Genomic DNA, 21711 nt, shown 5'->3' with positions numbered 1-21711 from the left:
CCCCTTTAAATGTCCCTTTGATACTTCCATATCATCTTGTGCAAACAAAAGAGTCACGACTCACCTTGTTTGCTCATACATCTGTGTCCCTCACTAAACCCTGAGCTGTGGGATGGCAGGGACAGCATTCTACTCAGTGTTTGGTATTGAATATTCATCCAACAAATATTTGAGGACCAACTTTATGCCAAACGTTGTAATGGATACAGCAGTGACCAAAGCAAAGATACTCCTTTCTATCAAGTGAGAATCAACACCATAAATAGATAAATGATGAGATAAATAGAATATGAGAGTGAAAAGTGCTATGCAGAGAATTAAATAAATCATGTGATATGAAAGCGACTGGGTGGCTACTTTAGATTGGGTATATCAATAAGTTCCCTCTGAGGAAGTGACATTTAAGCTGATAAGTGAATGCCAGCGTGCCAGGTATTCAGAGAAAGGCGCATTCCAGCAGGGAGGACTACTAGCACAAAGGCAGGAAGAACCAAAGGCGGCCCAAGTGGCTTGAAGCAAGCATGGGAAAATAGTGAAGATGAGGTCAGAGAAGACAGGGACCACGTTATATAAACTTTGCCGTCCAGAGTAGAGTTTTGATTTTGTTCTAAGTGTGGTTGGAAGTGACATGATCTGATTTACATTTTCAACAAGATCTCTCCAGGACAGCTGTGCAGATAATGGGCTGTGGGGAGTGGGAACCGAAGGAGAGAAACATCGGTGGTGGTCACAGCGGTTTTGGAGAAGGTGGGCGGATTTGGGACATATGTGTGAGAGTGCCTAGGACTGCAGAGATGAGCAGATGAATTAAGACTCATAGCACACAGATTTGTGCCTCGAGCACCCGGGTAGTTACTGGGGAACGGAACAGGCGCTCCGCGTCTTCTCGGAAGAAGGCCTTGAAAAAGTCCCTTCGCCTGCCCGGACTCGGGGCCAGTTCAGTTCAGGCAGCTGGCAAGAGACAACGCCCAGACCCGCCGCCGCTGCCCGCCAGCGCCGGGAGGCTGAGCGACGCCGGCGGGCGGCGCGCGCGGACCCGGACTCCGCTTGCCCCGTGGGGGTTTCGGCGTCCTCCGGGCGGGGCCGGAAGAGGAAGTCGGCGCTGCAGCGGCGGCCCCAGCAGCCGCGGCGGCCCCAGCCAAGCCCCGCCGCCCGCCCCTGTCCGGCCCGGCCTCCGAGGCAGCGCCGTGACGGGACCCGCAGCCTGCCCCTCCGAGCCGCGCCGCGCCGCGCCGCCAGGCGCCCACCAGTCAGCGCGATGGGGCTGCTGCGGCCGCGGCCCTGCTCGGCCGCTGCCCTCCTCTGGGGCTTCCTGCTCCCTCTGGTAAGGGGGGCGGGCGGGCGGGCGCGCGGGCCTCCCCGGGGCGGGGCCGGGCCCCCTCCTCCCCCTCCCCCTCCTCCCCCCTCCTCCTCCTCACCCCCCGGGCAAGTGGCCGGCCTCCCCTCTTCCTCGTCTACGCGGCCTGCTCTGGTTTTTTGCTTTCAACCCCCTCCCTTTCCCACTACTTCTTTTCCTTCCAGCCCTCATTCCCGTCCTTTGAAGTCCCCGAGTACCTACTCCCGAGAAAGCTGTCTGCCGAGACCCTAATACTACTTTGACCTTAGTGCTTCTGTATAGTTTTTCACTGTTTCAGGCGTTTTAAATTGACCTCTGCGTTTTTTTGTGCAGCCTTTCTTACCGCTGCTTAACCCGCAACTCCCCCCAACCCCGAAAGAAGGAAAAAAGAGGATACCGGATCCCTGGATGTTTAGCGTTTCAAGGACTGCACTTTAGTTTAATTGCTCTTATACAGATTTTTTTTTCTTCCTCCTCTGTGGTTTCTATTTCGTCTTAGGGCTCATTTGGTTCCATTCTGGGTTTTTTTTTTTTTTGGTAATAGTAATAATTTAAAATAATTTTTTAAAAACACATCAAAGTGTAATTCTTTTAGTGGTTTTCAGTTCTCTTCCTAGTTTAAAGGGGAGGAAAGCCGGTTAAGTAACAGTAACAAATATGTGTACACAAGTTTGTTTTCGTAATTAGAGAAAAGTAATAATGTTTTAAAATTCAATGCCAAGAAGTTGGAGCTTCAGTGAGTGGGTGGTAAGGACGCCAGTGTTCAGTGTTTCAGTTTTTGTTTCTTGTAAATTTCACTTAGGGAGTTTCAGGTTGGAAACTTTTATGAGCCTTATACAGAATTGGTATGGTGTATGCCTGTCTAGTTCTTTCCAGTACAATGTGTAACTTCTCTGAAAAAGTATATTTTGCTTACTGTCCAGTTTAAAGGATTACTACTAGTGAATATATTCAGTATAAAAGTGTCTTTAACATTTGTTGAGAAACCAGACTCAAAGCCTGAAGTGGTTAAGTGCCTTTGGTGTGTTCATAACTTTGCTAGGCAGCGTTAGGAACGTGAATGGGGGAATGTATCTAAAAATTGCTTGAGGTGGGGGGAGGAGGGGAGTAGGATATAGAGAGAATAACAAAGTAGCAGTGTTGATCTGAATCTTTGAGGTGTAATCAGACGTGTCCAAAAGATTATTCAGATAGTATGTAAATACACAAAACTATAGCAGGTATGAAATTTTTTTGAGTGTTTTTATGCTCATTTTCATTTGAACTTCTTAAACTTATTGTAAGAATATATACCTGTGTGTATAAATTCCCACCTATCCTTTCTCAACACAAATTAATAATTAACCTAATAATACATCAATTGTTCATAAACTCACATTGAAATTCTTATTAAATCTCTGAAGCCTCTCACTAGAAAAGTGTAAGCAAAATTTTCATGTAATTTCAAGCGCTTCACAAGTCTAAAGTTTGTCTTTGTTCTAAATTGTAGCTAGTCTGTCTCTCCCATATTCTAGATTTTATTCTTTTTGTATTGCAGGTATGTATTTTGTCATATTTCACGATATTAATCTTGAGTTCTGTACTCCCCGGTTGCAGGGTTGTTGTGGGGACTCAGTAACGTTCTTTCACTCCACAAATATGCCAGGAGCTGTGCTGATAACTGTGGATAAACTGACAAGATGTTTTTAAATTGAAAGATCTTTTTCAGTGCCAGCTAGTATTATTCATTTTCTGTTTCCTACAGATTTCTCAGTAGGTTCGTTTTCTTCTCCACTCTTCCTTCCTTTAATTTCCTGAAATGGTATCTTTCTTATTCCTTTCCTTTTCTGATAAATCTGGTATCCTATTTCTCAGCAGGAGCTCTCTCTTTCCTTCTGTTTACTGGATATCTAGTTCCTTTTCCACTAGTTTAAGGTTTTTTGTTATTTTAACCGTTTTCTCCCTGAAACCCTCATTTACTTCTCTTTCCAGTGCTTACAGCGCTAGGTGGCTTCTCTGAGTTCATATGAATGCTTAATCATTTCATTTCTTCTTTCTGGGCTCTTGAAGCTGGCCCTACTGGGCCTCTTTTCCCTTAGTCATGTTAGAACAGGGTCATCTTCCTCATCTAGAAGCAGCACTTAATCTCCAGAAAGTGTCACATCCTTGTAGAAGAGGCATAGTATTTAGTATTGGAAAGGTCCTTCAGCATCATGTGGCCTACCCTCCTCACATCAGAGTGACCTTACCCTGTATCTTGAACTCAAGCTACAGCACAGTTTTAGTGACTTCTAAACCCATTGAACATTTAAGTCTAGACATGAAAAGAGTGCCTGGCAGGTAGTTAATTCTCTCTTGGCTTTGCCATAATTCCATATCACACTTGTCCTTCCCCAGTCTAATTCCCACCACTAGCCCCAGCTGTTAGACCTGTATTTCAGTGTTATTCAGATCCAGTTACAGAGTTCTGTTTCAAAGAGAGTGAGTGAAATTTAGCCTGGATCTGTTTTCTGAAATTCTTTCAGAGTTCTCTGAAGAATCCTGTGTCCTTCTCATAATGTTTTTATAAAAGTTGAATTCATATTTTCATTACTTCAAAGAATTTGAAGTGTCATATAGCCACATCTTGAGCTTATTACAATGAAGTGGTAATCAGGATCCCCAGCAGAAAAATCTCTTGCTAAAATCTGCATTGCTTTGGTGTACTAAACCACTCAAAGAGTCTTCTTTAATTCCTTCTCTTCTACCCTTCTCTCTCAATCTCCTGGGGAAACTAGTTGTGTTCTGCTACCCAGCCTATCAGAGACATGCTGAGCTACTGTACCATGAGTGAATCATGTCCTTCCAAAATCCATATGTTGAAGCACTAACCCCCAATGTTGATGGTATTTGGAGATGGGACCTTTGGGAGATATTGATAATTAGATTTAGATGAGGTCAGAGAGTAGGTCCCTTGTGATGGGATTGGTGCCCTTATGAGAAAAGATACAAGAGAGTTTGCTCTCCCTGCCCCCTCCCCCTCTCCCTCCGCCCTCTGGTACGTTTTTATGGAAACCCAAGCTGACTAAGACAGATTTTGGTACCAGGAGTGGGGTGCTGCTGTAAAAATACCTAAACATATGGAAGCAGCTTTGTAACTGGGTAATGGATAGAGGCTAGAAGAGGTTTGAGGTACATGCTAGAAATATGAACATTAAAGATGATTCTGGTGAGGGCGCAGATGGAAATGAGGGAGAAGTTATTGAAAACTAGAGGAAAGGCAATTCTTATAAAATGGCAAAGAACTTGGCTGAACTAGTGTTCTAGTGTTGTGTGGAAGGAAGAATTGTAAGCAATGAAATCAGATATTTAGCTGAGGAGATTTCTAAGCAAGGTGTTGATGGAGCAGCTCGGTCTTTCTAACTGCTTATAGTAAAATGCAAAGGGGAGAGAGGAATTGAAAAAGGAATTATTAAGCAAAAAGGAACCAGAATTTGAAGATTTGGAAAATTCTCAGCCTATCCATATTACAAAAAAAATAGAAAGTTTGTTCTGGAAGGAACCCTGAGAGTGTGGCTGAATAATCACTTGATAAGTAGCTTATGGGATTCTATGAGCAGAAAGACTACCACTTTTAACTCCAGGGGAAGGAGACAGGATGAAATGAAGAAAGGCTATTGGACTTCTTGGATCTGACAGGATGGGATGATAGAGCTATTTGGCTGTGAATGTGCATTATTCTTCAAGAAGAGGGTGAAATGACCCCAAGAGGTGATTCATAGATCATCAGGGCCATGACTTCAGTTTCAACAGGTCTTTTGGCCTCCACCAGGAGCCTTGGGGGTGGGATCCCACAGAGCCAAAGGCTACCTCACAGAGGCATGGTTGTGACCCTTCCACCCCAGTGGGCCTGGAAAGTGGGACATAGAACCAAAAAGGATACTTCTTGAGCATTAAGATCTAATAGAATTTGTCTTGCTAGGTTTTGGACTTCCTTGGACCCCCTCACCTCTTTCTTCCTTCTGATTTCTCCTTTTGGAATGGGAATGTCTATCCTATGCCTGTGCCACCATTGTATTTTGGAAGCACATAACTTGTCTGGTTTTACAGGTTCACAGCTAGAGAGGAATTTTACCTCATGAAGAATCTTGAGTCTCACACACATCCGATTTAGATGATATTTAGATGAGCTTTTGGACTTTAGAGTTGTTGCTGGAATGAATTAAGAGCTGTGGGATGGAATGAATGTAAATATTTTGCATGTGAGAAATATACGAATTTTGGAGCCAGGGGAGGAATGTTGTGGATTGAATTGTGTGCCTCCAAATTCTCGTGTTGAAGCCCTAACCCCCAGTTTGATAGTATTTGGGGATTGATTGGGCCTTTGAGGATAAATAGGTTTAGATGATGTTATCAGGGTGGGGCCCTTACAATGGGATTATTGCCTTGCCATCCCCCTCCCCCCCCCCCCCCCCCCCCCACTTCTCACCCCTTGAGGACACAGTGAAAAGGCTGCCGTGTACAAGCCAGGAAGAGAGTCCTTACCAGAAATAGACCATGCTGGCACCTTGAGAATTCTAGGCTCCAGGCTGTGAAAAATAAATTTCTGTTGTTTAAACCACCTAGTCTGTGGTACATGTCTAAGCCCAAGCTTAGACATGCTAGTTTTGTCACATTCCTCCTTTAACTGTCAGATTTTTCACAATCAGAGGTGTCTCTGTGGATTCTGCATCCCATTGTCCAGTTTTTAAGTCACTAATGGCTGTGTTATCTCCTTCCCAAAATGCAACACCTACACATGTAGCTCCTTAGAATCTCAAAGTGATCCTGAGAGTAGTTTTAGGATTACAGTTTGTCCTAGACCAGATAGAAAGTCATGAAAAAGAGGACTAGGACCTAGGGTTTCTAGACATTTCTTTATATTTTTTCACTAATTTTTTTGTTTTGTTTTTAATCAAAAATAGATCACAAGACTGGATAAATTTGTGAATTTATTTTCATCAAAAAAGTTTAAAGATAGGAGATGTCACATTTATTATATGTTTAGTAATTTGTCTTTGTTAAAAATTTACCTGAAATTGGATCTGTTTACAGAAATCTAGACCATAAAGTCTCCAGGTATGGATTCTTACCCCAAGAAACTAAAGTTTTTTCAAAAATTTGATTGCCATTAGGCCAGAATTTGCCAAACGTTACCATGTCCTACAGTCTTAAATCAACACTAATTTACCTGCCTGGCCTTTTAGGCATTTGAGTTTATGAACTATAGTGTAAATAATAAATTCTATAATAGTTAAGTAGTGAGATTACTTAAGGAAAACCAGGCAGAAGGCTGGATCTAGGTAACAAATAGAATGTAAGCCCTGTTAAGGAGAAATTCCACCTGACTCATTCTCTGCTGTCTCCCCTAGTACCTCATAGTTTGCAAAGTATTGAATGAATGAATGGTTACCTTGTCTCTCCCCCGAACCCTAGGGCATCTTAGACTGTTACAGGCCCCCAGATTCTCCAAGTGTAAGGAATGATCCTGGGGATCTACTTTCCCCATGGCCCACAGAGTCTTCTGATTCTCTGTAAATCCCTGTTTGGTGCCCTAGCTCCCACTGAGCCACTAATTAAGTAATTAAGATTTCACTTCATCTTTGAGGGTCTGAGTCTAGTCAATTTCAGTGCATCATTTCCATAAACCTTGAATATTGGAAGTAGGAGTAGAAAGAACATGGATTGTCTTGATTATATAACTTATTAGGGAGGAAAGAAGCATGGAAAATATGATAGTGAATCAGAAAGTTATTTAGACCTGACTTTGGAACATATGTCATTCAGACACATAACCTCAATTCTGCCTTTCCTGTAGAGGCCACTTTCAACTCTTACTGTATTGCTATTGACTTAAAACTCATATCTGCGTTAAAAGAAAGATGTTTGTAAAGAAAAGGATACCTCCTACATTGACATGATATAAGGGTAATGGGTAGATGACTATTACTCTTTGGCATTTAGCACTCAATGATTACATTTTAACTTTTTATCATCTGGTTTAGAAATATATATTTTTAATTGCTAGTTCTCATTTTATATAAATTATGTTTATTAGCAAAACTTGCCCCAAACCCCCAGCCCTCATATTTTATATCTGAAAATAGAGTAGATTTAATTTGTAGATTTTATGAAGAAAGATTGCAGGGGGCATTAATTGGAGAGTTAGTCACATTCACACATTGTCCTTTGAAACTATGATGATGTCTGTAACCATGTACTCTGCAGACCAACATCAGAGCATCACTTGGAAGCTTATTAGAAATGCATAATCATGGGCCCCTCCTAAGACCTGGTAGATCAGAATCTGGTTTTAACAGAACATTAAATTCAAGAAGCACTGATCTATGATAAAGGGTAAGAAATTGCTGCCCAGATTACTGACCATAATCTCTAGGAAAAGAGAAGAACTGTGCTTGACTAATCCGTTAAGGCTTTTAAAGGGAATTAAATATATACATAGGTAAAAGTAAACATTTTATTATTCAGAGCTCGATCTTGAGCAGGTGAAAATGGGCCAAGATACAGTCCTGGCAGACTCAGAGCATGGTGTGGATTCAGGGTAGGGGGAAGTATATTAGATAAATTTTTAGCTAAAGAATTTTTATTTTCAAAAGGAATATGTGAAGACAAATTTGGAAAGTAGATCCAGTGCTGGTAGCTACCTTTTGAAGGAGAAAGAAGGGTAGAAGCCAAAGTAAATCTGCAAAACAAGTTTAAAGAAGAATCTTCGAACTGTGCTATTAGCTTAGCCAGGAGTAGAAAGTCCTGATTCCTAGGTTAATATTGGGCTGGTGAGTCAGCCTCAGGAGGCCTTTTGAACAGAAGCCAGGAATACAAATGCCTGTGCTTGGGACTACCAAGAGAGTGGAATATACAGCATAGATACAGCATCAAGAGACAGAGACATGAAGGTCAGTGCAAGATTGCCTCAGCCCAAGTACACTGCTCCTTATATATGTCCCTTTGTTTAAGGTCTGATTGGTCTGAGAAAATGGGGAGATAGTACACCTGTAAGGATGTGAGTATAGTGTGCTCTATTACAGTTGGGGTTTTTTTTAGATTTTCAGTGATCATTTGACACTTGTTATACCAAGAATTATTTAGGAGAAAAATGATCAAAAGAATAGGCAATTCTAACATTAACTTAAACATAGATTTGAAAAGAAGATGATATGGAATAAGATTGAAGTCAAGTGATCTGGATAAAGTAAATTTGGAAGTGTTCGCAAACAACAGGCACCCCATGAAGTTCTATGTGAGGTAAACTTGAATCAGAAAAACAGGAAGTATTACTTCATACTGTGGGCTACTAAACTTGCTTCCCTTGCGTGTGAGGATCAAGCAAGGTGTGAAACATAAAAACACGGATGTGAGATTGATGATTTGATGGCCATGAAGAGCACTTGATTCCACTGCCATTGGTTGTAGGAACTGCCATTAAGAGGGAGGATTTGGGGTGAGCAGTAAGGAGCACTTGTCATAGGGAAAGGAATTTCATGAAACTCTATAGAGTCCTAGAAGTGGGGGCACTTGGAAGAGCACACGGAAAGGAGTTAGAGTTTGGGATGTTTAGGGTGTGCAAGAAACTAATTGGGTATTAGAGGAATTTAAGTGGTGGTGGGGGACCCATACCCAGTATCACGGCAGACAGGGAGTTAACAACTAATGCAGAGATATATGTGACCCGTGTTAACACTGGAGCGTGGTGATTGGGGACTAAGAGGTGCTGGGGGATCCAGCTGTGTAAAGGAACTTGAAGTGATAACAGAGTTGGAAGACTGCTGGTCTGGGTTTTAGAGAGCTCATTTCTAATCTTGCCCCTGAGCCCACTTCATTTTGATCATTTTGCACCTTGTTTGAGCTATGAAATGAAGGAACTAGATTTTGTTATCCCTAAATCCCTTCAACTCTTGATATTAAGCTTTTTACTAAGAGAATATTTTTGTTATTAGTTGAAAATATAAGCAGATAGTTTTTAAGGGTTGAGTAAAGTCACAGAAGACCAGACCACAGTTGATTACAAAGGAAAATTCAGATGTTTTGAAGCATGTTTCTAACTTGGAAAATTTAAAGGAAGATACCCTCTCCTTCCACCGTAGGGTCTTTGTCAGATGATCTAACACTAGCATGGTTGGACCACAAATCTCACTTGATTTGGTACTTGCAATGTTTGAAGGGACCCTGAGCTTCAGGCCTCTGTGCTCCGCAACCTCAGTGGCCCACAGTGATGTGATTTCTACTACAGTTGGCCCTTGAACAACATGGGTGTGAACTGTGTGGGTCCACTTATACTTGGATTTTTTTCAATACATATACTGTATTTATGATCTGCAGTTGGTTGAATTTGTGCAGAATCTCAAATCTATGGGATTTGAGCATACCTGAATTTTGTTATCTGTCCTGGAACCAATTTCCCCCAGATACCAAGGGATGACTGTGCTCTTGTTCCCTTATAGCTTTTGCTGCTCAAGGTTGGGTCCATAGAACAGTAGCATCAGGATCACCTGGGAGCTTGTTAGAAATGCAGAATCTCACATTCCACCCAGGCCGACTGAATCAAATCTCCATTTTAATATGATCACTTTTGTATGCACATTAAATCTCGAGGAGCACTGCTCCTGTAGCTGTGGTACTCAGACCTTAACAACCATCAAAATCTCCGTTAAGGCCTTGTTAAAAATAAACTTCTTAGAGTCTCTGATTCAGTAGGTCTGTTATAGGGTGCAAGAATTTGCATTTCCAACACCCTAAGAACTACTAAAGCTTTTACTAGAGACTGACTTTAATCACATTCTGTTTGTGATTATTATCTTTTTCAGGTTTCCTTCCCGGTAAGACTATAATTTCTTGTTTAATATTTCTTGGGGGGGCAGGGGGACTTTTTTGCGATATAGTTCGTATACCATAAAATTCATCCATTTAAAGTGTACAATTCAGTGGCTTTTAGTATATTTACAGATACGTGCAACTGTTACTATAGTCAATTTTAAAATATTAACATCACCTCAAAAAGAAACCAAATAGGTAGAGCACAGAGAATTTTTAGGGCAGTAAAACTATTTTATATCCCATATGATACTGTTGTGGTGAATACATGTCATTATATATTTGTCAAAACCTATAGAATGTAAAGCATCAGGAGAGACCCTAAATGTAAACTATGGACTTTAGGTGGCAATGAATTGTCAGTGTAGGTTCATAGATGGTAACAAATATTAATAATGGAGGTTGGAGGGAGGCTATGCTTGTGTGCGGTAAGAGAATATGTAGGAACACTGTACTTCCTGCTCAGTTTTGCTGTGACCCTAAAAGTAATCTAAAAGATAAAGTCCATTTTAAAAGAAGAAAGAAACTTCATATTCTTTAGCTATCGCCCCCATCCCCACATCCTATCAAACCCTAAGCAACCACTATTCATCTTGTATTTCTTCTGCATGGTACAAGTACTTGGCAAGGTGCTAGGTGTATTAATAATAATAGTTACCATTTATTAAGGGCTTAATATGTGTAAACTATTGCATCATCTAACTTAATCATCATGATAGCTCTGTGTGGTCTGGACATTTTTTGTTATCTCAAAGCTGAGGTGGGAATTCCCTGGAGGTTCAGCAGTCAGAACTCAGCACGCTCACTGCCAGGGCCCAGGTTCAATCCCTGGTCAGGGAACTAAGATCCGGCAAGCCACGAGGTGGGGCCCAAAAAACCCCCAAAAAACAAAAAAAACTGAGGATGTTGACGCTCAGAACAGTTTAAATGACTTGTAACATAGCCAGTAAATGGTGAAACTGCCATTCTGTCCCAGGTCTCTAATTCCCAAACACATGATATCTATTGTTGATCAACTGAATTTTCAAAGCTATACATACAATCTCTATGAGAACTTTTACTAAGATATTAAAATGTAGTGGAAATGCTTAAGTTATTTGGGTATGTTAGCTTGCTCATGAAATTTGCTGCTTGTTCCACAGCCAATACTAACTGTTATACAATTATGTATGGTTATACTTTCCTCTCTTATACTAATCTTCCAGTAAAATTTGTGTTTTGCCTTAGTAATTCCCATATCAATGAATTTTGCTTATATCAATGGTAATTTTTCTACCATTGTGGGAAAGATTATAATCCCTCTATAGCAATAAATGTTACTCCTAGTTGGACATCTTTGTACTTCCTTGTAGTTTTAAGCTTTTTAAAAAATCTCTTGGCTTTCATAATTATGAAAGTAACACTGACTATTATACATTTGTATAAAAGGAGGTAGTATATATGTATCAATATGGAAAATCTAACATATAAAATTTAAATTTTATGGCTTAAAGACTTAAATATAAAACGTGACACCAAATACTCTTAGAAGAGAACACGGGCAAAACATTCTCTGGCATAAATCATATCAGTGTTTTCTTTGGTCAGTCTCCCAGGGCAATAGAAGTAAAATAAAATAAAATGGGGGGCTTCCTAGGTGGCACAGTGGTTGAGAATCCACCTGCCAATGCAGGGGACACAGGTTTGATCCCTGCTCCAGGAGGATCTCATATGCTGCGGAGCAACTAAGCCCATGTGCCACAACTACTGAGCCCATGTGCCGTGACTACTGAAGCCCACATGCCTAGAGCCCATGCTCTGCAACAAGAGAAGCCACGGCAATGAAGTGACTGTGCACCACAATGAAGAGTAGCCCCTGCTCACTGCAACTAAAGAAACCCTGGGTGCAGCAACAAAGACCCAACACAGCCAATAAATAAATAAATAAATAAATAAATAAATAAATAAATAAATAAATTTATTTAAAAAAATAAAATAAAATCAGACCTAATCAAATGTACAAGCTTTTGTACAGCAAAGGAAACCATAAACAAAATGGAAAGACAAATCTACGGACTGGGAGAAAATATTTGCAAATGAGGCAACATACAAGGGCTTAATTTCCAAAATATACAAACAGCTCATACAACTCAATAACAAAAAAACAACGCAATCGAAAAATGGGCAAATGAGCTAAATAGACATTTCTCCAAAAAAGACATACAGATGGCCAACAGGCACATGATGTTCAGGATCGCTAATTATTAGAGAAATGCAAATCAAAACTACAATGAGCTGTCACCTCACACCAGTCAGAATGGCCTCATCAAAAGGTCTACAAATAATAAATGCTGGAGAGGGTGTGGAGGAAAGGGAACTCTTTCACGTTGTTGGTAGGAATGTAAATTGGGGAAGCCACTATGGGAAACACTATGGAGGTACCTCAGAAAACTAAAAATAGAATTACCATATGATCCAGCAATCCTCCTCCTGGACATATATGCAGACAAAACTATAATTCAAGAAGATACAGGGACTTCCCTGGTGGCTCAGTGGTTAAGAATCTGCCTGCAAATGCAGGGGACATGAGTTCGAGCCCTGGGTCGGGAAGATCCCACATGCTGCGGAGCAACTAAGCTCTTGTGCCACAACTATTGAGCCTGTGCTCTAACTAGTGAGCCTGTGCTCTAGAGGCCATGAGCCACAACTATTGAGCCCAAGTGCCACAACTACTGAAGCCCACGCACCTAGAGCCCGTGCTCTGCAACAAGAGAAGCCACCGCAATGGAGAGTAGCCCCCACTCACTGCAACTAAAGCCTGCATGCAGCAACAAAGACCCAATGCTGCCAATAAATAAATAAAAATTAAAAAAAAAAAAAAGAAGATACATGCACCCCAGTGTTCATAGCAGCACTATTGATAATAGCCAAGACATGGAAGCAGCCTAAATGTCCATCAACAGATGAATGGGTAAAGAAAATGTGGTACGTATATACAATGGAATACTACTCAGCCATAAAAAAAGAATGAAATAATGCCATTTGCGGCAACATGGATGGACCTAGAGATTATCATACTAAGTGAGGTAAGTCAGAGAGAAACAAATATCATATGATATCACTTGTATGTGGAATCTAAAATATGACACAATTGAACTTATCTATAAAACAGAAACAGACTCAGACATAGAGAACAGACGTGGTTGCCAAGAGGGAGACGCATAGGGGAGAGAAGGATCGGGAGTTTGAGATTAGCAGATGCAAACTATTATATATAGGATGGACCACAAGATCCTATTGTATAATGTAGGGAAGTATATTCACTATCCCAATATTCTGTAATAAACCATAATGGAAAAGAGTATGAAAAAGAATATATATATGACTGAATCACTTTGCTATACAGTAGAAATTAACTCAACATTGTAAATCAATTGTACTTCAATAAAATAAATTTAAAAATAAAATTTTAGAAAAGCTACACAACAGTATATATAGTATGATCCCATATGTGTAAAACAGACAACATATATGTTTGAGATCTATCTATCTTAAATATTCATAGATAGTATCTGGAAAGACATAAAAGAAGCCCCTAAGAGGTGACTGTGAGAGCCATGATGAGAGGAGAGGAACTTCATACATTTTTTTGTTTTGTTTGATTGTTGCTTCCCTTTTTAATTTTCTCCTTCCAATCTTTTTACACCCTCATCTTTGCTTTTGTTTTCCTCTCCTTTTTTTTTAATAGTCTGGTATATCTCTCTCCACATCATTCTTCAAGTTCACATAAATGTACAGATACATATAGGGAGCTTTGTGGGGGGGTCATTATTTATGTAAAAATAGGAAACACTATAAATACCTTTCTGGAACTTGCTTTTCTCATTATGGACATCTATTTCTACAAGTAGATCTAGTCCTTTTTAATAGCTGTGTACTATGCATACCATAATGTAATGTATCCTTATCTATGGAAGATGTTTTTTGTTTTTGCTATATCAGGTAATATTGCAGTGAATATCCTTGTACATTTATCTTTGTGCAATCTTTGTGCATTGTGTAATACATCTGTAGGATATGAATCAGAGAATTATATGTATTAAAAAAATTTGATTGATATTGCCAATTTTCTGTTGTGAAGGTTATACCACTTCAGCAGAAGTGTGCACTTTCAAACCCAAATCCTAATTTAAATACAATTCTCTCCAAAAGGAGCTTAATAGAATGACTGGTTCTAGTCTGTGGCAGGTAGTGGGTAAAGTCAACCTAGAAACAAGGACGTCCTCAAAGACTAATGGGATCTTGTTAGAAGGATACAAAGAGCAAGCTGGAAGAGCCTCTACTGGCCAAATTTGTGATAATTTGAACATAAAAATAATTGTAATTGCACTACATTGAACTTTTAAAAATCGATCTGTAGTGATAGTGAACAAACGGTGGTAGAGGGAGAGAGTAGAGCTCTTTTTTTAAAAAAAAGAGTACTAGCTAATAAATAGATTGACAGTATTAAAGAACGTTCACCATTTCACAACCCCCAACATAATATATAAAATTAAATTCAGGTATGGGTCATCATCATCAGGTGTGGAGGCTAAAACACTGTGAGATGTCGTTGAGCTGTTCACGTTGTACTACAGATTACTTACCAATCACAAGGGGAAAGAATATTTAACTTCACACTGGAGAAACCCTGCAGTTACTATGTTAACCACACAAACTCAGCATCTCTCGTGGCGGGACATCCTGATACCATGTGCCATTTTGTTGGTTGCAATAAGAAGTACCCAGTTCACTTACATAGAACTCTTTAAAAAGTGTTTAACCTGAATTTAATCAACCCTCACGACTATCTACAGAATTACGTGCTGTAGTTAGAATTGTAAATGATTGTACTGTGGGACCTCAGGTAGGTTATGTGAGTAACCAGTCTGAATCTCAGAGCCATCACTTGTGCAGCAGTGATAATGAATGAAATAAGTGTGCAACAGTAACCTAAATATTTGAATCTAGGTTTGTCCAATGTGTATAGTTTGTTTACAACCTAAAAATAGTTTGGTGTACAGTCAGAATTTAACATATCAGTTCACCTCTGCTGTCAGAATCCACTCATAGCCACCAAGTATATAGCTGAATGAAAACTACATTTCTTTTTTCCAGAGATAGTTTCCTGATGTCATTATTTTATGTAATCTGATGGTATATTTCAAGAATTCCCTACACTTGCCTAGATCCATAAGCTAATAAACTCCCAAGTATGCCAGAAACTTTTCTAATCCCAAATGCTCAAGGGAGATTTTAGGTAGGAGAGCATGGATTAGAGCATTTCTGTACTTCTTAGAGTTTTAGATTGACTTCTATGTAATTACCAATTTTATGGATCAAAAATGGTCAAATAGCAATTTCCTGTAGCTCGACCTAATGCATGCTTTAGTGGCAGAGGCTTAGTAGTACATCATTTTTATCTGCCAAACAATCACTTTTCTCCCTTATGTTGTACAGTAAGATTTTCTCAGAGGAGGAAAGAGGAAGGATCTGGATTGATCCAAGTTTGAAGGGAACTGGAATGTGAAGTGGTATGCTAGTTATCTTAGGCTGTTTCTTCGTATCATAGGCTCCACTCCCACCTCCCACCCCCATGTACATTGGTTATTCTTTTTAGTCACTTCTTACCTCTTGTCTCTCTTTTCTTCCTAAGTAATGAGAAATGAGGCAAAAGGAAAGAACATTTTTCTAAATCATCTTTTTTCACTTTAAACTCTAGATTGGTCGTTTTGAATAGGCTGTTGCAGGGTCTTGAAAACTTGAAATTTCTACTTTCTTTGGTTCTCTTCCAAAGATAGCACTTAGAAATAATGATGTACCATTTTTTTTTTTACCCTAGTTACTCATAGACTATGGAAGGTAATATACATTGAGGGATTTCAAGTGCAATTTCTTTTGCAGAATATGAACAATGGAATAACTCAGAAGAGACTGGGAAGTAAAGTTTCAGGCTGTGAAGGGAGTATTGAACTTTTAACCATATAACAAGATTCCTCCCTGGAATATGGCCCTTATAACAAGGGCTTGTAAGAAAGTGACTTGTCTTCCTTAAAGAATGTGTTCTGGACAACCATGTACAGTTTTACTATTTCCTCAAGCAAAAAGAAATCAATTCACTGGAGGACCTTCCCCCTTAAAGAAATGTGGTCAAACCTGTATATAAGTAGCTTTATTAAAATCCTTAGTTCTTGGCAAGCCGAATTACTACCACTGTGAAAATTATTGTTTGTGTCCTAGGCAGCTGCTCAGGAAGCAATCCTGCATGCGTCTGGAAATGGCATGCCTTCACCATCTAAGGACTACTGCATGCTGTATAACCCTCTTTGGACAGCTCTTCCAAGTACCCTAGAAAATGCAGTAAGTAAATCACAGCTTCTATTTATTTATAAACATAAAAATATTGAATGGTGAGAATGAGTGATTATTATGTTTTAGCATATAGACTAGTTATATTATGATTAATAAATTGTTATTGCTTTTGCTTAAGTATTTTTCTCTCTGTGAGAAAAACAAGTTAGAGAATTTAAAAATACTTACCTCCAAGCCTGATTGTCATCAAATATTTCTAATTTAAAAGAACCCTGTATTAAACCAATGTTGATACTTTGTCATTGAATGCATTTAGGGTGAAATATATTTATAATATTAAAGACATTTCTTCTTTCCAGACTTCCGTTAGTTTGATGAATCTGACTACCACACCACTGTGCAACCTTTCTGATATTCCTCCTTATGGAATAAAGAACAAAGCAGTTGTGGTACAGTGGGGAATCTGCCATTTTCTTGAAAAAGCCAGAGTTGCACAAACAGGAGGTGCTGAAGCATTGTTGGTTGCCAATAACAGTGTCCTAGTAAGTTATAAAACTATAATAACTTCTTTTGAGTTCATGATACCAAATTTCACAGGAATTGAACTGTCTTCTTTGTGTGTGGTTTAGGGGCTGAGTTTTGAATACTCTGATGGTAGGATTGTTTTTAAATAAACATTCTAGTTATGATAGCTCTTTAGTTGGAAAATTTTGTTTCTTTTCCATTCCTAAAGCAGACAAGACTATGTTAGGAACGTGTGTGTGTGTGTGTGTGTGTGTGTGTGTGTGTGTGTGTAAAATACCAGTTTAAGTCTATGCTAAAAGGATTCCAATTTGAGAACTCTTACTATAATATTAAGAAAGAACACATGAAACTTTCTTTTATAACTTTAAAAAGATGTAATATTTGTATTTAATGAATAGCTTGTATTTTATTCTGTAAATACACTAGTAGTTCATAAGTTTTCATAAGTTTTTTTTTTTTAGTTTCCTCCCTCAGGGAACAAATCTGAATTTCATGATGTGAAAATACTGATTGCATTTATAAACCACAAAGACTTTAAAGATATGAAGCAGGTAAATTAGTATTTATATCTTAGATAAAATTTATAAATAGTACAACTTTTTACTTTTAACCACTGATATTTAATTTAAATTATTATGTATGTTCAATTTGCTAACAAGAAGTTATAAAGGTCTATCAAGTCTTTATTTGGAAAGTATTCACCTTCCATTTAGCACAAGGTGTTTCAGAAAAAATCTTTGTGTTGTATCATTTATCTTAACTTTAAATCCTTGAACAAAATGTAATTGTGTGAAACACTGCACTTTCAAGAGTTAATAAACCAAAGCACAGCCTCATAATTTTGACAAGAGACTATATCATGTCATCAAAATAGTTCTACTATTCTTGACTGTCTTATGTATAGCGTCCATTCCAGAATGAAATTAGAATATTGCTGCCACATGCTATAGTAAAAAAAAAAATTAATTCCAGTGTATTAACTGTTATTTTGCCTTTCAGACTCTCGGAGATAGCATTACTGTGAAAATGTATTCTCCATCCTGGCCTGACTTTGACTATACTATGGTGGTCATTTTTGTAATTGCTGTGTTCACTGTGGCATTAGGAGGATACTGGAGTGGGGTAATTGAATTGTAAGCTTAATTAAATTCATTGTTTTTAAGATAAATAGTTTAAAAATTGTTTGTTAATCATTTTATCATGAAACAGTACTTAAAGTTCTGCTTATTCTCAGAATACAGTGCTAAGATTAGATTGCAGGTTTGTCCTCATATAGGTCTTTAACTTTTCACTGAGAAGAAGGGAGTCATAGGTTCCTCTTGTTCTTCTGCAGGCAAGAAACATTGAAATTTCACCAAAGACTCAAATTAAAATGTTTAATTATCTCTCCCAGCAAAGGTGGAGATAATTAGCATTCTAATGTGCCTATTTATTTAGATTGGAAGAAAATAAACGAGAAGGAAGTTTTTCAGCTTCTCCTGAGTTGAGTCATTGCAGTGTGACCTCATCATTCTATTTAATGCTTTAGGAATTCTAAGGTTATTAATTGAGGATGTCCATATTTTAATTTAAATATAGAAATTCTAAATGTATGTGAAATTTGGATTTCTCTGTTTAATAACAGCCTGAGCCCAGTCTTCTTACAGTTACATACCTTTGGCTATAGATTAAAGCAAGCAATGTAGTTTAGAAGGATCAGTTCCTGTTTATAACTCTGAGTAAAAAATTGTGTTCAGGGCATATTATTTTATGCATAAAGGACAATATATTCATTTGTGAATTGATCTATAGATTCCATTAAAAAGGATTTATTTGACTCTAGCTGAAGCTTTTTTGTAATTTCTTAAAATACTAAAATTTGATTGACTTACATCAAGAGAGAAATCTAGGGTTAACAAGTATAGTTTCTTAGAGTATTAATTTAAAATATTTTATATATTTGGAAAACACATTTCAGCATGTATTATGTTTTCACATGAGTCAGATGTTTTCACATGAGTAAGCATTATTTTTTCTTCATTATTAATCTTTATAAAGCATAGTACGTAAGATCTCCAAAAGCATTTTCTAGAGTGTATGGTGAAACTTTATAAATAATTTCCCCAAAACTACTGATTCATTGAAAATGTTTTTCCATTTAATATAGATCTTCACTGTACTTACATTATGTAAATTGTTTCTTCTCTAAAGTAGTGCTTCTCAAACTGTAATGTACATACAAACTGTCTTGAGATCTCATTAAAATTTTTAAAAATTCAAATTTAGTAGGCTTGGGATGAGTGCTGAGATTCCGCATTTTTAACAAACTCGTGCATGGACCACACTTTGAGTTAGCAAGGCAAGCTTCATATACATGTCAGGGCAGGTTCCTCCTCAGGAAAACTGGAGGTGGGAGAGCAGTCCACAAAAGTTGATTTATTCATAAAACATGATGATGGGCAAAAACAAAGAATGTGTTGCCTTCAGTAGCCAGATTGGGAGAGGAGATGTCCTTTACCTGCAGGATTATGGACTGTGAAATTGAGGTGGCTAATTCTAAGAGTGGGATAAAGATAGAAACTGTGTGTAGGAGGTGGGGGCTGACAGTATAGAGAAAGTATGAATCATTGATAAAATGGGAAAAGTTTCATAAAAACTAGAATTATTGAGGACATAAGGACCATTTGCAATAACATGGCTGGGTTTTTAAAAAATTTTTATCTTTTGGCTGCGTTGGGTCTTCTTTGCTGCATGTGGGCTTTCTCTAGTTGCAGAGAGCGGGGGCTACTCTTCGTTGTGGTGTGCGGGCTTCTCACTGCAGTGGCTTTTCTTGTTGTGGAGCACAGGCCCTGGAGCGTGCGGGCTTCAATAATTGCAGTGCGCGGGCTCAGTAGTTGCGGCTCACGGGCTCTAGAGCACAGGCTCAGTAATTGTGGTGCATGGGCTTAGTTGCTATGTGGCTTGTGGGATCTTCCCAGATCAGGGGTCAAACCCATGTTCTCTGCATTGGCAGCAGATTCTTAACTACTACGCCAACAGGGAAGTCCCATGCCTGGATTTTGATGGCATTATACTAAGTGAAATAAGTCAGACAAAGACAAAAACCAAATGATTTCATTTATGTGTGAAATCTTAAAAAACAAAAAAATGAACTCATAGATGCAAAGAACAGATTGTTGGTTACCAGAAGTGAGGAGGTGGAGGGTGGGCAAAATGGGTGAAGGTGCTCAGAAGGTACATACTTCCAGTTATAAAGAAGTCTTGGGGATGTAATGTAACCATAGTTAATAATACTGTACTGCATATTTGAAAGTTGCTAAGAAAGTAGTTCTTAAAAGTTCTCATCACAAGAAAAAAAATGTTTTAACTATGTGGTAATAGATGTGAACTAGACTTATTGTGGTGATCATTTTACAGTACATAAAAATATCAAATCATTGTGTCATACACCTGGAACTAATATGACATTATATGTCAATTATATCTTAATTTAAAAAATAACACAAGGACTATTATTTAGCAAGTAAAGAGAGTTAGACTGAAAAAGAAGGGAAAAGAGAATAAGACTTAGGGAAGGGAAAATTTACCAGAACAGGACCTCGTAACCTAGAATTACCCTGCCAAATGAAAGATGTCCTTTATGCAAAAGGGAAAAATGCCTTGATTCCGTATAAAGACTTTTCAGTGGAGAGTTAAAGTCTATTATAATGCGTCCTCGTTATAACTGGTCCTTTTCAGTGGAGAGTTAAAGTCTTATTATAATGAGTTAAACTCAAGATGGCAGGAAAGAAAGCTTAGCTTCCCATGTGGCTCTTGAGCTGATTTAAGAGTACACCTTTTTAAAAAGATGAATTGTATTATTTTAACATGACATAAATCTAGTATATGTTCCTTCAAGAAATTACCTGGTGCTTTTTAGTACACTGAATATGAATATATAGCTCTTTGATTACTATGGCTTATATGTGTTCTATGACAGAAATGTCTTTAAATGAATCTGTTTGCAATGATAGATACCAAAGGTTGGCATGTTTTCCCACTCAGGTACCACTTTCATTGAAACTTCTTGTTAATACCCTGGCATCCAGCTCTACAGTTTCAGGGAGGTACTGTGTGTCTCTCTCCAAACCTTCTCCCTGCTCTTTTCCCAGGCAGCCTCCCTAGAGTCACAGATATCTAGAATAGTAACCATCCCAATCCACAGTTTTCTAATGAGAAAGTGGCATGTTGGTAAATAAGCAGTTTGGCAAGTGTAGTTTGATAGAAGCAAATCTTTTTTTTAACCTAAAGTTTGATTGAGCCCAGACATGATGAAAAGGTCAGGATATTATAAAAGGGAACAGAGTTTAGTAGACCAGAGTTGAAGGGACCGGAGCTGGAGAAGGGTGTAGTGGGTTCCATATAGCTGGGAAGAGACAGTAAGGTGACACAACTGCTCAACAAATGAAGCTTGTGACCCTTTCCTCTTCAACTCCTGTATTTTCCTTTTATTAGCTGTGTGACCCAGCAAGTGTTGTTGGGAGAATTAGAAACAATATTTTCCTATCTTAAATCAAGGTAGGACAAAGCTATGTCTCGAACTTCTTTTGAGTCCTTCATAATATATCGATGAGCACTGAACAGACATATAGTAGTAAATACTGAGTTGACTGAGAGAAGAACTTAGTGTTTTACATTGAAGAGAAGCTAATTTTAAAAGTACGTTACTGTCTGCA

At 38.6% G+C, this 21711-nt stretch overlaps 1 protein-coding gene across 1 annotated transcript in view; it reads left to right on the top strand.

The window, feature by feature from the left end:
* Positions 1–1081: 1081 nt before the first annotated feature.
* Positions 1082–21711, top strand: part of SPPL2A (signal peptide peptidase like 2A) — a 47278-nt gene continuing 26648 nt past the window's right edge. Inside the window, exons 1-5 of the mRNA XM_057722182.1 lie at positions 1082–1324; positions 16421–16540; positions 16852–17034; positions 17479–17568; positions 18017–18150. Coding sequence (XP_057578165.1) covers positions 1259–1324; positions 16421–16540; positions 16852–17034; positions 17479–17568; positions 18017–18150 — 593 coding nt within the window. The 5' untranslated portion in view covers positions 1082–1258. The remainder of the gene's footprint in view (positions 1325–16420; positions 16541–16851; positions 17035–17478; positions 17569–18016; positions 18151–21711) is intronic.

Source organism: Hippopotamus amphibius, chromosome 2 (genome assembly GCF_030028045.1).
Source record: "Hippopotamus amphibius kiboko isolate mHipAmp2 chromosome 2, mHipAmp2.hap2, whole genome shotgun sequence".
Lineage (NCBI taxonomy): Eukaryota > Metazoa > Chordata > Mammalia > Artiodactyla > Hippopotamidae > Hippopotamus > Hippopotamus amphibius.
The sequence above is the reverse complement of the archived record's forward strand: the minus strand, read 5'-3'. Positions and strand labels throughout refer to the sequence as shown.